This window comes from Eleutherodactylus coqui, chromosome 6, assembly GCF_035609145.1.
Source record: "Eleutherodactylus coqui strain aEleCoq1 chromosome 6, aEleCoq1.hap1, whole genome shotgun sequence".
Taxonomy (NCBI): Eukaryota; Metazoa; Chordata; class Amphibia; order Anura; family Eleutherodactylidae; genus Eleutherodactylus; species Eleutherodactylus coqui.
This window is the reverse complement of record NC_089842.1, coordinates 126,835,816-126,848,895: the sequence shown is the minus strand read 5'-3', so window position 1 is coordinate 126,848,895 and position 13,080 is coordinate 126,835,816. Positions and strand designations below refer to the sequence as shown.

The following is a 13,080-nucleotide window of genomic DNA, read 5'->3' as shown; positions in this document are numbered from 1 at the left end:
GCTGTCGCAGAGATCTCGTGGTGGCCGTAAATATAAGGATAACGCACTGTAGGCAATAATTCTATGGCCCGGAAGAAGGATTTCTGCAGCAGACTTGCATTGGTCCAGCTGCAGATTGAAAGTGAATTAGCCTTGATCCCGTGAGGTTAATGCATGTGCAGTAAACCCAGAGTGGATTCTGCATTAGGAAGGGATGTGTCATTTACTTTTTTTTTTCTGTTTTCTGTCCGGATTTCCATATAAGTGAATGCAACACTCTTTTGTTGTTGCGAAATCCCCCATGTGGACATAGGCTTATAGTATTTAGTCCATAAAACGACAAAGATCTCAGTTTGAGTCTCCCATCACCTCTATAGCAGGAAAATGTATGTGTATACACTGGCCACTTTCTTAGACACACCCATCTAGTAGCGTATTGGACCTACTATGTCTTTCATAACCACAATATTTTGGCAGAGATTCCATTTAGTGTTGAAATCATTCTTCAGGAGTATTGGCCCATACAATTGACACACATTAGATGCAGGTATTGACATCAGACAACTGGCAGGAAGGGTTCATCAATTCAACCTACTTGCAGAAAATTCTGCCCCTCCCAACAGCATGGTGCAACAGAAATCTGCCTTCCTCTGACTTTCCACTCTTTAGTGATCCAACTTTTGCCCATTTGGACTCCAGCCTTTCTGTGCCTTGTGGACAGCAATGGTACTACAACCGGTCCTCTGCTGTTCTATCCCATCATTGCTAATGAACGACAACGAGTTGCATGTTCAGATACGTTAGTTGGAGCACCAGCGTTGTATTTGGCTTGCGATTTGCTTGACTGCACTGCCTGTTCATGAGAACAATTTAGGACCTGTTCCTGCTGACCTCTTCTACAAGTTATTTAGGTCCACATGATTCTTCTTGTTTGTCTTTCCTCGATCACACTGTGTTTCAGTTTACTCTCCACAAAGTTGCACAATAAATACTGACCCTGGCTTGTCTCACTAGTCTAACACTAATGTTTATGCCTCGTTTGAGAGTGCTCAGACTACTTGAAATTGCCATTTTAAAGTGGAATTGCAATGTAATTAGTCCACAGAAGACTTGCTCACTTGTTGTTTTGCTGCACTCCAACATGACTAATTTCCCTACTAGGAAGGTCCAATCAGCTTTCTCTGATAAAAATGGACATTTAACCCAATGGTTGCAGCAGGATAGGCATAATCTTACATTGCTGCAGGAGAAGGCCCACAGATCTACCTTTTTTGCCAAACCGAGATATTACAAGCTGGGTAATCAATTGAGTACTTTATTGACCCACCTAGTTGATCAATATACTGCATCCCCTTCAATACTTTGCGTTAAATCTGACACAGAGGAAATTCTCCCTAATAGAGACTTAATAAGAGAGAGATTTGTGCAATATTACAGGGAATTGCATAAAAACCAGATTTAGCCACTCTTAACAGGAATTTGAGTGATTTCTTGGCCAACATTCCCTTCCCGACTCTTACCCCAGCCCAAAAAACCTTTGGGGATGCCGCTTTTACCCTGACTGAGCTGTGGGAGGCCTTATCCAGTAAAGCTAGAGGCAAGTCACTGGGCCCGGATGGCCTTCCAGTGGAGGTGTATGCAAAATGTCAAGATACGTTGCTTCCTTGTCTCTTAGCCACGTACAATGCAGCTTACGAGAGCGAATCTTTGCCTACCTATATCCTTTTACGAAGCCACAATCATACTCCTTTTACAACCTGACAAGGCTCCCCTTGATTATGGCTCTTCTTGGCCTATAGAATGGTAGAGTTGGAAGGGACCTCCAGGGTCATCGGGTCCAACCCCATGCTCCATGTAGGATTTACTAAATCATCCAAGACAGATATTTGTCCAGCCTATATCACTATATAGATTTTAAAATCCTGACTAAGTTGTTAGTGAACCAACTCGACTCCATAGTAGTACACTAGTACACCCAGACCAAACAGGGTTTATGCCTGGAAAGACTACCTGTCTTAGAAGGGTACAGTTAGTCACCCAAATTGGGGCAAACAGGAGGGAGGACTGGGCTCTAGCATCTCTGGTTGCCACAAAGGCATTTGAATGGTCTTTCCTGCTATATGTTTTGCAAAAATTTGGCTTTGGGGAAGTTTTCATCAAATGGGTGTCCCTAATATGTAAATCACCAATGACCGCAGTCTCTGTCAATAGTTCATGTACCTCCTTTTTTTCCATTATATAGAGGTACAAGACAGGGCTGCCCTCTGTACCCTCTACTATTTGCATTGGCCATTGAACCGTCGGCTATCATCCTCAGGGTGAGCCCATCGTATAGGGGAATAGTTATAGGGGATCGCAAGGACCAAGTGGCACTATATGCTGATGATCTAATGCTATTTCTTTCTAACCCTATAACCGCCCTTCCATATGCGATGGATCTTATAAACAAATTTGGCAACTTCTCAGGACTCCATATTAACTGGCCTAAGTCTGCCCTCATGCCCCTCTCCTCAGATAGTCACCTATGTCATGCTGGCTCACTGTGTGGCCTCCAGTTTACAGACTCATTCAAATATCTAGGAATCCAAGTTTCTTCCAACCTCAAGTGTTCCTTGGATCTTAATGTACATCCTTTTAATAGATCACTTTAAATCCCAATTTAAGGTATGGGGTTCTCTGCCACTTTCAGTAGCTGGCTGTATCAACCTGCTAAAAATGATAGTGCTACCTAAATATCTAAATATTACAACCGATCTCGATGCCGATAGTGTGCTACTTCTTTAGGTCAATAGACTCCATTATGCACTCCTTTTATTTGGGGTAGTTCCCGTCTTAAATTACGAATCTCTATCCTTCAAAAACCAAGACAGTCTACGGGGGCTGTTTGTATACTATGTGGCTAGTCAACTTATACATTTGGGTTGTTGGCTTGAAAATGACCCCCTCCCTCATTCGGAGGCCCACCTGGTGCATTTCCTAACCATTCCTAGCCTGTGGCCGATATTGGAGGCTCCATCAGCTCTATCTGGTAGGTTGCTTCCTATGCATAGGCTGGCTTCACAGATTTGGAGACAATCCAAGTCTATCTGCAGATTCTCTGATATAGTGGCCGATATGCCCCTATGGCATAATCCTGGACTTTCGGAGTTGTATTCCCTGCAGGACGCACATGTATGGGGGCTATATGGTATAAAGACATTGGGAGACTTGTATACGTTTAAAACCCTGGCTTCTTTTAACCAATTACAAACTGAGTACGAATTGTCTCATACCCACTTTTATAGATGCCTACAAGTTACACATGCATTAAATATGCAGTTCTCATCTGCCAACACTTGCGTATCACATTACCCCTTAATTTGTATATTGCATTTTCAACATTAGATTCCCATCTGATATTAGCCAAAATATCCCATGCAACACCTCCAGCTCTAACAAAATGGAGGACACTTATACCCACATTAACAGCTGATACTTTTTCAAGAGCTATTGGAATCACTTTTATTTGTTTCTCCAGTGGCAAATAATAAGCTGATACAGCTATACATTGTACACCAATGCTACAGGACCCCTGCAAGGCTACATAAAATGGGTAGAGTGTCATCACCAACCTGTATTCGTTGCTCATGCGGGTACGCTGATTTTTGGCATATAATCTGAGAGTGCCCTGCCATTCAGGATTTTTGGGGAGAGGTTACGAGCCTCCTCTCCAAGATCTTGGGGATTCCTGTACCTTTTTGAGTCCTGAGATTTGCCTGTTTGAAGTACTTGATGAAGAGGTCTGGCAACACCACATAAGAATATTCCTGAGAGGAAACTGTTCTTAGCCATGAAAACTATCGCTTTACGATGGATGGATCGAAAAAACCCTTTATCTATGTGGAGGAAACTGGTAAATTCAGTCGTGCCATATAACTACTTGGTCTATAAAGGACGTCAATGTCCTGAAAACTTTGAGAAGGTATGGGGTCAGTGGTGCAATTCCCCTCTCACGTGTTCTCCTCCACATTTGCTCTCTTCATCAATATCAGTGCTCTAGAGGGGCTTCCGATAGCTAGTCTACTTCGAGATGAGACTCGCAATTCACTGAATATATATTAACCATGTTAATCCTGGTTGTTCAATTGTATTAACTGAGGGGGCTTGTTCTCTCTCCCCTCCCTTGCCCTTTCTATACACCAAATTATTGTGTTTTATGGACTAAATTTCTGTTTTATTGAGCTTTGCTTGTATGTGGAATATACTTCAATAAAACAATCTGGGTGTTCTTCCATGAAAACCTCCCCCACTCATAGTATAGTAACTGTTATAACACTTAGGCCCAATGTCCACGGGTGGATTTAAGTTGCGGAATCAACGCGGGGCAACATGTGCGTGCGCAGCTGCATTAAAGCCTGCGGATTTGATTTGTGGATCTTTTGGATTCGGAAATCAAATCGCAGCATGCTTAATTTCAGTGTGGTTCCCGCATTGACGGCTTTCATTTAAGTCAATGGAAGCTGTACGAGCCGCGATTTCCGCGGGAAAGCAGGAGTTTAAAAACAAAAACTCTACTGCGCATGTGCGGTGGCGTGCCGGCCGGCGCTTCCACACACATCCGCAATGACGATCCGGACAGGTATGCACGGTCCTCGGCCATGGGCAGGGTCGGAGTCCGACCTGCCCATGGACATGAGGCCTTAACTACTGAATCTATGTGAGATCACTGTTCTGATCATGGAGGGGGCTCTTTACATCTGTGGGGGGCTTTACACATCCACTGCTGCTAATGTCCCAGGGATAATTAAATATTTGCTATCTCTTGAAGGAAAATGATGCTGCTATTATATGAGGAAGGTCTACGAGTTGTCATCCACACCAGTAACCTCATCCATGATGACTGGTACCAGAAGACTCAGGGGTATGTAGAACACATAATCGCTTACAGCTGATGATTATGACCAGGAATATAAACATATACGGGTGTCATGTAATTACTTTAATCTGGCATCCGATAATCCACAAGTGATGGTAATGTGGAGCTTGTTTCCTGTGCGGTCTTTCATTTCAATGCAAACGTTAAATAAAAGAATCAATCTTACTTACAAGCAATTGTAAGGCCTCATGTCCATGAAGAAAATCAGGCCCGCCGCGGATTCTCCATGCGGAATCTGCAGCGGGTCCTTCCTTTTCCGAGGACATGAGGCCTGAAAATAAGAATAAACTTACCTGTCCTTGACGCTGCGGGTCTCCCCTCCGTCGCGGCCGGATCTTCTTTCTGCAGCCCGGCGGATGTGCTCGGCACATCCGCCGGGCCGAAGAAAGAAGATCCGGCCGCGACGGAGGGGAGACCCGCAGCGTCAAGGACAGGTGAGTTTTAATTCAGCTGCGGGTGTTTCGCAGATCCGGACGGCTTCCATAGGCTCCAATAGAAGCCTGCGGGAGCCGTCCCCGCGAGACACCCGCACGAAAATGAGAGCCTGTCGCGTTTTTTTTCCCGCGCGCGGATCCGCGGCTGAAGGGAAAAATGACATCCGCAGGTATTTAAGTACCTGCGGGTGTCCAATGCATCCCTTTGGGGCGCGGATCCGCATGCGGGAAAAACGCTGCAGATTTTAAATAAAAATTATCCCGTGGACATGAGGCCTAATACTTTTCTATGACTATTAATCCAGCACCCACCTCTATCCATTAGTGATGTTTTAAAGCGACCTTCTGGTTTTAGGCCAAAATTCGCCAGGGAAGGAGATTATATTTTTCGTCATTCTTCTCTGCCAAAATCCCTCCGATTCGCTGGCTCAGGAGCCTTCCAAGATGGCTGCTACAATTTTCTAGCTACCTAATGCACACTGTGCACTGCTCTCTGATTGGCCAGCACATGTCACATGAGCAGTGCTATCCAAACAGAGCTGATATAAGTGCATTGATAGTCTAGACTACTAATGCACTGTAAGGATTAAGTAGTGTTAAAGATTGCATTGGCCATCTTGGACAGCTGAAAATGGGACTTGGAACCAGCGAACTGAAGGGGCATCAGCACAGAAGATCAACAGCATATAATAGGACTGCTTCCTCCAGTCCCACGACACAGTTTGCTTTAAATTATCTGTGATTCTATATAAACCTACACATATATGTGGGTGTACATACCTAGATACATACACTATGGTTATGATTTCACAGCAGTCGCTGCTTTCTGCTCTTCAGTTTCCTCAGCCGCTTTACCTGGTTTATGTAAACTTTGCAGCTGTATTGTTTCTTGAATAACTCTTCCTAGATGCTGAAATTACAAAAAAACTATTTGTGCCCTGCTACTGGGATATACAGAATGATTGCCAAAGAATGGTGCAAAAGAACAGCTGATTTAGCCATACCTGAATTGACGTACATCAGCCAGAGTGACACGAAAAGATCGAACTCTTCAAGTTTGTATTGCACCTTACAGATGTTCGAGGTGTGCTCCATTGGTGACGCAGCAGATGTCCAGTTCTGCCCAGGTGCATCCCAGGATGTTCTCTGTTATTGATTCCGCTGAACTGGACTACCAACTTGACATCTCCATGCCACCAACAGCGCCCACACTGAAGGGTTCTTCTATCTTTTCATGTCATCTTAGTTGTTGTACGTTAATTCATGTATGAAGAAATCCGCTTTCCATTTGCACCACTCCTCTTGAATCGCCCTGTATAGTTGCAGGGAAGTTATTCAAGTTCTTCATTTATTCAGCAGCGTTCAGATCCAACCAAGGACAACATCTGCATGAAGTGGTGTTCTCCCTGTATTTTGGATGGGTTTCCTGTCACACTCAAACATACTAAGGACCAGTTCACACTTGAGTTTTTAGGGCTTTTGTGTCTCTGTTCTGTTATTGGAGAAAAACAACATTAAAACTGATATATAGATTTAATTTTTTATCCCTATTGATTTCAATTGGTTTAAAGAAAAAAAAACCAACCCTTTCAGTTTGCTTCCTTTGTGTTCTGTTTCAGTAGCACAGTGAGCGGGTCTAATACTGCACAGAAGAATGATCTGTTACATCTTGTGTACAGCCTGGCAGCACGACCCACTGCGCCTCCAGTAGCCTGTAGTGTCGGAGACCTTTTTTGTCTGAATGGAAGGCACATTTCAGGTTTTATGTAATCGAGAAAAATTCTTTGAAAAGCGGAACACCTCCCTATTTACACTTGAAAAAAACGAAAAATCATATTTGTATCAGTAATTTTCATATTTTATATATTTATTTATGTTTATTTATTTTATGCCCCAAATAAAAGAAACCATATTTATTTATTAATTTAACCCAAAATACATGAAACATCATAACCATATTTGTTTATATTTCTGTACGTACAGTACAAAAAAATCATGACACTCTTTACATCAGTCATATACTCATTAGCCTACTCAGTTTACTCATGTACTATTTAGGAGAAGGATAGTTAGTCTTTTTTTGTATCGACACATGGCAGTGAATTTTTCCGGTGATTTAGGGAGGGGTTCCGGTTTTCGGCAAATTTTTTTTCGTCTCGATTTTTGAAATCAGCATACTCTATTACATAAAACCTGAAATGTGCCTTCCGTTCAGACAAAAAAAGGTCTCCGACACTACAGGCTTAGCCTCCAGCCACTGTCCTCTCTGTACATTAAGCCCCTTTTACAGAACACAATTATCGTGCAAATTGCTCATTAGATCTAGCGGCTTACATGATAATTGCACAGTATGAATGCATGCAGACCATAAAATCCTTGTTGGTCTGCCGTTGCATCATTCAGTTTAGGCAGGCAGTTGTTCATCTGTTCACTGAGCTATGATCCTCCTGTGTAAAGTCACAGGAGCGCTCATCGCTGGGTTGGAGGTTGGGCACCTCTGCGCCAGACAGTCATCCCATGTAAAAGGGGCTTTACTTTGCTGCATTATATTGAAAAGCTCTTTCATGTCAGCTGCCGGAGCCCCTGCACTCGTTGCCTTCTCCAAACACATTACTTGTGGCCCTTTCATCTTTTGTCTCAGGTTCCCATTCTGTGGCAGTCAGCTGACCTAGTACAACAAGCTGCGCACCGTCCTCCCTGTACACTGCCTTATGCTACGTTTAGACATCACGATACCGTTCTAAAAATCATTAAAACAAGCGTAAGCGAACGATAATCATTCAGTTCAAACGCGAGCCAACGACCTGAGCGACAAACAAGAATCATTCGTCGTTTCAGCAGGGGTAAAAATCATCCGCGGCTCGTACACTTTTTGTTGCGTTTTTAAACACTCGTGTAGCATTGGAATGTGGGGCGCTGGACGAGAAGTGAACCATTCGCAGCGATCTGCCTGTGTAAAGAGGCTGGAAGAGCGCAAACGAGTTGGAGATATCATCACTCGCTCGTTCAAGCAAGAATTGACTCGTCTAAAAGGGGCATTACTTGGTGTAAAATAGTAGAACATAAGAGTCCTGTAGAGAGGACCGAGTCCTGCTGTTCACAAACGGGTAAAGTAATGTCCATATTGTACTCCTCAGTCTAGAATGTCATATACTCAAACAATACAGAGATATTACTTTACCTGTCATGTGAACAGCAGGACTGTCTTCTCTACAAGACCCAGGGTTTCTCTTTATGTTCCACTATTTGACACCAAGATGTATTGGGTCAGCTGACTGAACTTTTATAGGTTATTCTTATAGACATGCTACATTCTCTGTGATGTCACGCTGCTCTTAGTGAATGGTAGGATTTAGGCTTTATTCACACGAAGTATACCGGCTGCCGTTTTCACGGCCGGCCAATATATGCTACCATCTGATGTATTGGATTCCAATGCATCAGATCACATGGGCGTATTCCCAAAGCGTAAAAGCACCCGGCCGGCCAACATAGCGCATTTCGGCTGGGAGCTTTTACGCCGACCAGGAAAGATAGTTCAGGAACTATCTTTCTTGGCTAGAATACGGCTGCTGCCATAGACTCCTATGGAAGCCTATGACAGCTGCCGAAAAAGGGAGTTCAGCAGCATGTCTGCTAAACCTCCTCCCCCTTCCCTCCTCCTCTCCGCCCCTTGCTGGCTGTTTGCAATGGGACAGGGCGGGAGCTAGTTGCTAAGCTCTCGCCTCCCCTCATTGTAAACAGCTGGCAAGGGGCGGAGAGAGGGCAGGAGCATAGCACACTAGCTCACACCCCCTTGCCAAGAGCTGGAGAGGGAAAGTCAGGTTAGCAGAGCTAAGCTGTCTATCCTCACCCAGCGGCGTCCTGGGCTCGGCATATCTGCCTCGGACTCGGGCCATCTGAATGGCCGCACAAACCGCAGCTTTGTGCGCCCCTTCACGCAATTTTTGGCTACACTGTGACCATGACATGACCAGCCGAAAATCATCACGCCCGTGTGAAAGAGCCCTTAATGTTGTTAGTGCTGTATGGCTTGTATTTTAAGTAGTTTGGGATTATTCTTAGAAATAATTGAGTTATTAGGACTCTCTCACACATGGCTCAGCATAAGTTTTACTTATGTTTTCAGAGGCAGGTTCCCGCCTCCGACAGCAGCTTTTAGCACCCCCCACAATTGATGAGGTGTGCTAAATGCAGAAAATACAGCAGACAGTGCCCAAAAATCACAGTGCTGGAATGCGCTCGAGCACGTCTTAGAGGCTCCATTGACATCAATGGAAGCGTTATACCACGATTATCGCGGCGTTCAAAACCCTGCCGTAATTGCGGAAAAAAACAGCTCTGTGAGGGTGGCTGCATGTGTAGTGCCAATCGGATGTACAAGTTGGGAGGAGTATTTTTTAAGTGGATCCCTCTGTATAGTTCTGTTTATACGTACAGTGTATCAGCCTCATGGAGGGCTGTCCCGATATATACGCCAAATGAACATTGCAAACGCAGAATGAATGCACCCTAAGGCCGTTCTCGCTCACACCGCTCTTTAGCATCCTAAATGCTGTATAATGTCTCTATTGATTTCAATGGAGCTTGGCAGACTAACATTCGAACACTGAGTTTCTAACGCCGCAATTTTCGAACACTGTCTGCTCTATTTTTGTGCGTTTTAAGCGCATCTCATCACCCATTACAATAATGGGGTGCATTTTTAAAAAAAAGTGTAGAATACGTTAAAAACGCAGCTCGAAACCACAGTAAAATGCCATGTTTTCAAATGCAGCGTTTTGCTATCGCCTGTGTGAGAGCGGTCTTAAACGAAAACTCAGGTATTGACAAAGTGCGTAAGCAGTAATAATCTAATCTAAAAATCTCATTCTTTTCAACACCATTTTCAAGATCTCTGCTTCCTTGTAGTGAAAGGAAACCTGTTTCACAATCAGAAGTTGAAACACTTGGCTCGTCTCACAAAACTAAGCTTTTTACTGTTTATCAGTATAGAGAGCCCTCCGTAAGCTAAGAACTGCAGCAGCAGCAGCAATCTCCCTCCTGTCCGGACCCCATGCCGAAAGCGTGCTGATTCATTGTAACAAGCGCATCAGCTGTGTGAGCAGGGTTTACATTAAATGGGTTATCCTATTTATCGTAAACCTGCTCACACAGCTGGGTTATCTGCTCACAGGTGGGTTTCCAGAAGCTACTCAGCCTGCAGTATCCACATAGAGAAGATGCACTCTTCTTCCACCGCTACACTTGACTCGCTGCCCGATTCCGATTGTCTTCACTTTCGGGTGCAGAGCGATGAAGCCACCAACACCAGCCAATCAGCCCACTTCATCTGGTGTTTGTCTACAGTGGTTACATGTCCTGGTCTTGGGATGTCATCAATTGACACTTGGAGCTTGGAAGGTTGAGCATATATGCTTTTATATTGGTACTGCAGACTGAGCCGCTTTTGGAAAAACAATGTGTCCCTGGATAACCCCTTTAATCAGCTTCTGCATAGAACTGTCAGTGCGCCAAGATCTTGGAATTGGAGCGGAACTGTACAGAACGTCTCATTATACAATGACTCAGCTTTATTTATATAAAACCGGACTAGTTGTGTCTGTGTTCTGTGTGTACAGTCATAATATGGTGTCTTATCCCCACATCTTTACTCTATCAGGATCTGGCTGAGTCCTCTGTATCCCAGACTGCCAGAAGGATCTTCGTCATTAGCTGGTGAATCACTAACCAACTTCAGGGCAGACCTGGTGGCTTATCTGTCCTCTTACAATTCACCAAGCCTCAAGGAATGGATAGATATCATTAAACAGCATGATCTGTCTGAGACCAGGTCTGTATTTATCAGCTGTATATTGTGGGGGGAGCTTTTATATAGTCCATAGATATAAGGGCATGATGGAGAAATGTCTCCCTGTGGAACAGACACGGATTATCCTGTAGCTGAGTGACCCAGACATAGTCTCTGTACTTCTGCAGATAACTGTATCTTCCAAAAACTATGATACTGGGGGTGATTATCAATACACAACACCACAATTATTGCAACTCCCAGCTGCTGTACATCCCGCATGAGGGTCCCTCATGGCCTCAGTGCAGGATTCTTGTTAAAGGAGTCGTATAGGATTAGAACACGACTGCTCCCCTCCCTCCCTTCCTTCCCAAAAAACTGTGTCACCCTTCTCCGCAAGCTGCTGTGCTGCCGCAGCTCGGTCCAGTTTTACAGACCCTCTAACGGGTGTCACACTGTTTTTAGAAGAAAGCAACTATTTTTTTTAATGCTGGACAACCCCTTTAAGAATTGTATAAACTACAGGGTTTGGTTGAAAATGTGTTTTTGACTATGTTTTTTGGACAACGTGATTAATTCTTCTGATAATTACAAATTACAGGGTATATTTAGTCGGATCAACACCCGGGAGGTACCAGGGAAATGACAAGGAGAAATGGGGGCACTTCCGTTTAAGAAAGGTAAATAGCCTTTGAGTTCGAGCTTATAGTCACCACTCATGGTGCTACGTTGTATGATCAGGACCAATCCTGACTGTGTTTCTATGGGACTAGGTTCTCTGACCTGGCCATACTAATTACATATTATTCAGTGTGACTTGGTTCATTTCTCTTCTTCATGTCTTTCTTTATTTACTTTGTAGATTTTAAGGGAGAAGTGCAGCCCCATCGCTGGCATGGAATCTTGGCCGGTGATTGGCCAGTTTTCCAGCATTGGTTCCATGGGATCCGATCAAAGCAAGTGGCTGCATTCTGAATTCAGTGAGAGTATGAAAACCCTGGGGAAAGCCGTGAAAACTCTGCTGCACTCAGAAAACCCCCTGCAACTGGTAAAGACCTCAGTGGTATTTCCTGTACTCAGTGGTCCACACGTTTCAAAATTTTCTGTTTTCCATCTGTTCCCTTTCAAAGGAAACCTGTCTGCTCAACCATGGTGTCCAAACTGCATGTTATACAGCAGACGGAGCTCAGCAGATTGATATATAATAATCTTTATTTATATAACACCAACATATTCCGCAGCACTTACAATACAGGGGAAATAACACAAAGCAATGGTTACATGAAGTAATCAATTGATGGAAACAATAGGGCTGAGGGGTCCTGCTCCAACGAGCTTACATACTACAAGTAATGGGGTGATACAGAAGGTAAAGCGGCTGGAGATGTGCACGGTATGGCGAGGTGGAGAGTGTGGGATGCTATACACACAAACAATGGTCAGGCCGTATAGTGGCAGAATTGGTATGACTGCAGGTGCCGGTTGATTATGGCTAGCAAGGATTGCAGTCCGTAGGACAGGAAGCAAGTTATCAGGCGGAGTACAGAGGGGTTTGGTTTAGGGGATATGTTATGCCTCCCTGAAGAGGTGCGTTTTTAGAGCATGCCTGAAATTTAGTATGTCAGTGATTGCCCGGGTAGCCTTTGGTACTGCATTCCAGAGGATCGGTGCTGCTCTTAAGAAGTCTTGGAGGTGGGAATGAGAGGTTCGAATTAAAGGGCCACTCTGCAGATTTCATTTGCAGAGCAGAGGGCCCGGGCTGGCTTGTGGATTGAGATGAGGGAGGCAATGTAGGGTGGTGTGGTACTGTGGAGGGCTTTGTGGATGAAGGTAGTGAGTTTAAATTGGATTCTGTATTTGACGGGCAGCCAGTGCAGTGACTGGCACAGGGCAGAGGCGTCCAGGAAGATGAGCCTGGCTGCAGCATTCAGGATGGATTGGAGGGGGTAGAGTCTGGTGCA

The 13,080-nt window shown here is 44.4% G+C and overlaps 1 protein-coding gene across 1 annotated transcript in view; it reads left to right on the top strand.

Annotated features, from left to right (window-relative positions):
* The window catches only part of TDP1 (tyrosyl-DNA phosphodiesterase 1), an 84,743-nt gene that overhangs the window by 25,712 nt on the left and 45,951 nt on the right, over window positions 1-13,080 (top strand). The window contains exons 7-10 of the mRNA XM_066607570.1: window positions 4,787-4,879; window positions 10,991-11,161; window positions 11,721-11,799; window positions 11,982-12,167. Coding sequence (XP_066463667.1) covers window positions 4,787-4,879; window positions 10,991-11,161; window positions 11,721-11,799; window positions 11,982-12,167 — 529 coding nt within the window. The remainder of the gene's footprint in view (window positions 1-4,786; window positions 4,880-10,990; window positions 11,162-11,720; window positions 11,800-11,981; window positions 12,168-13,080) is intronic.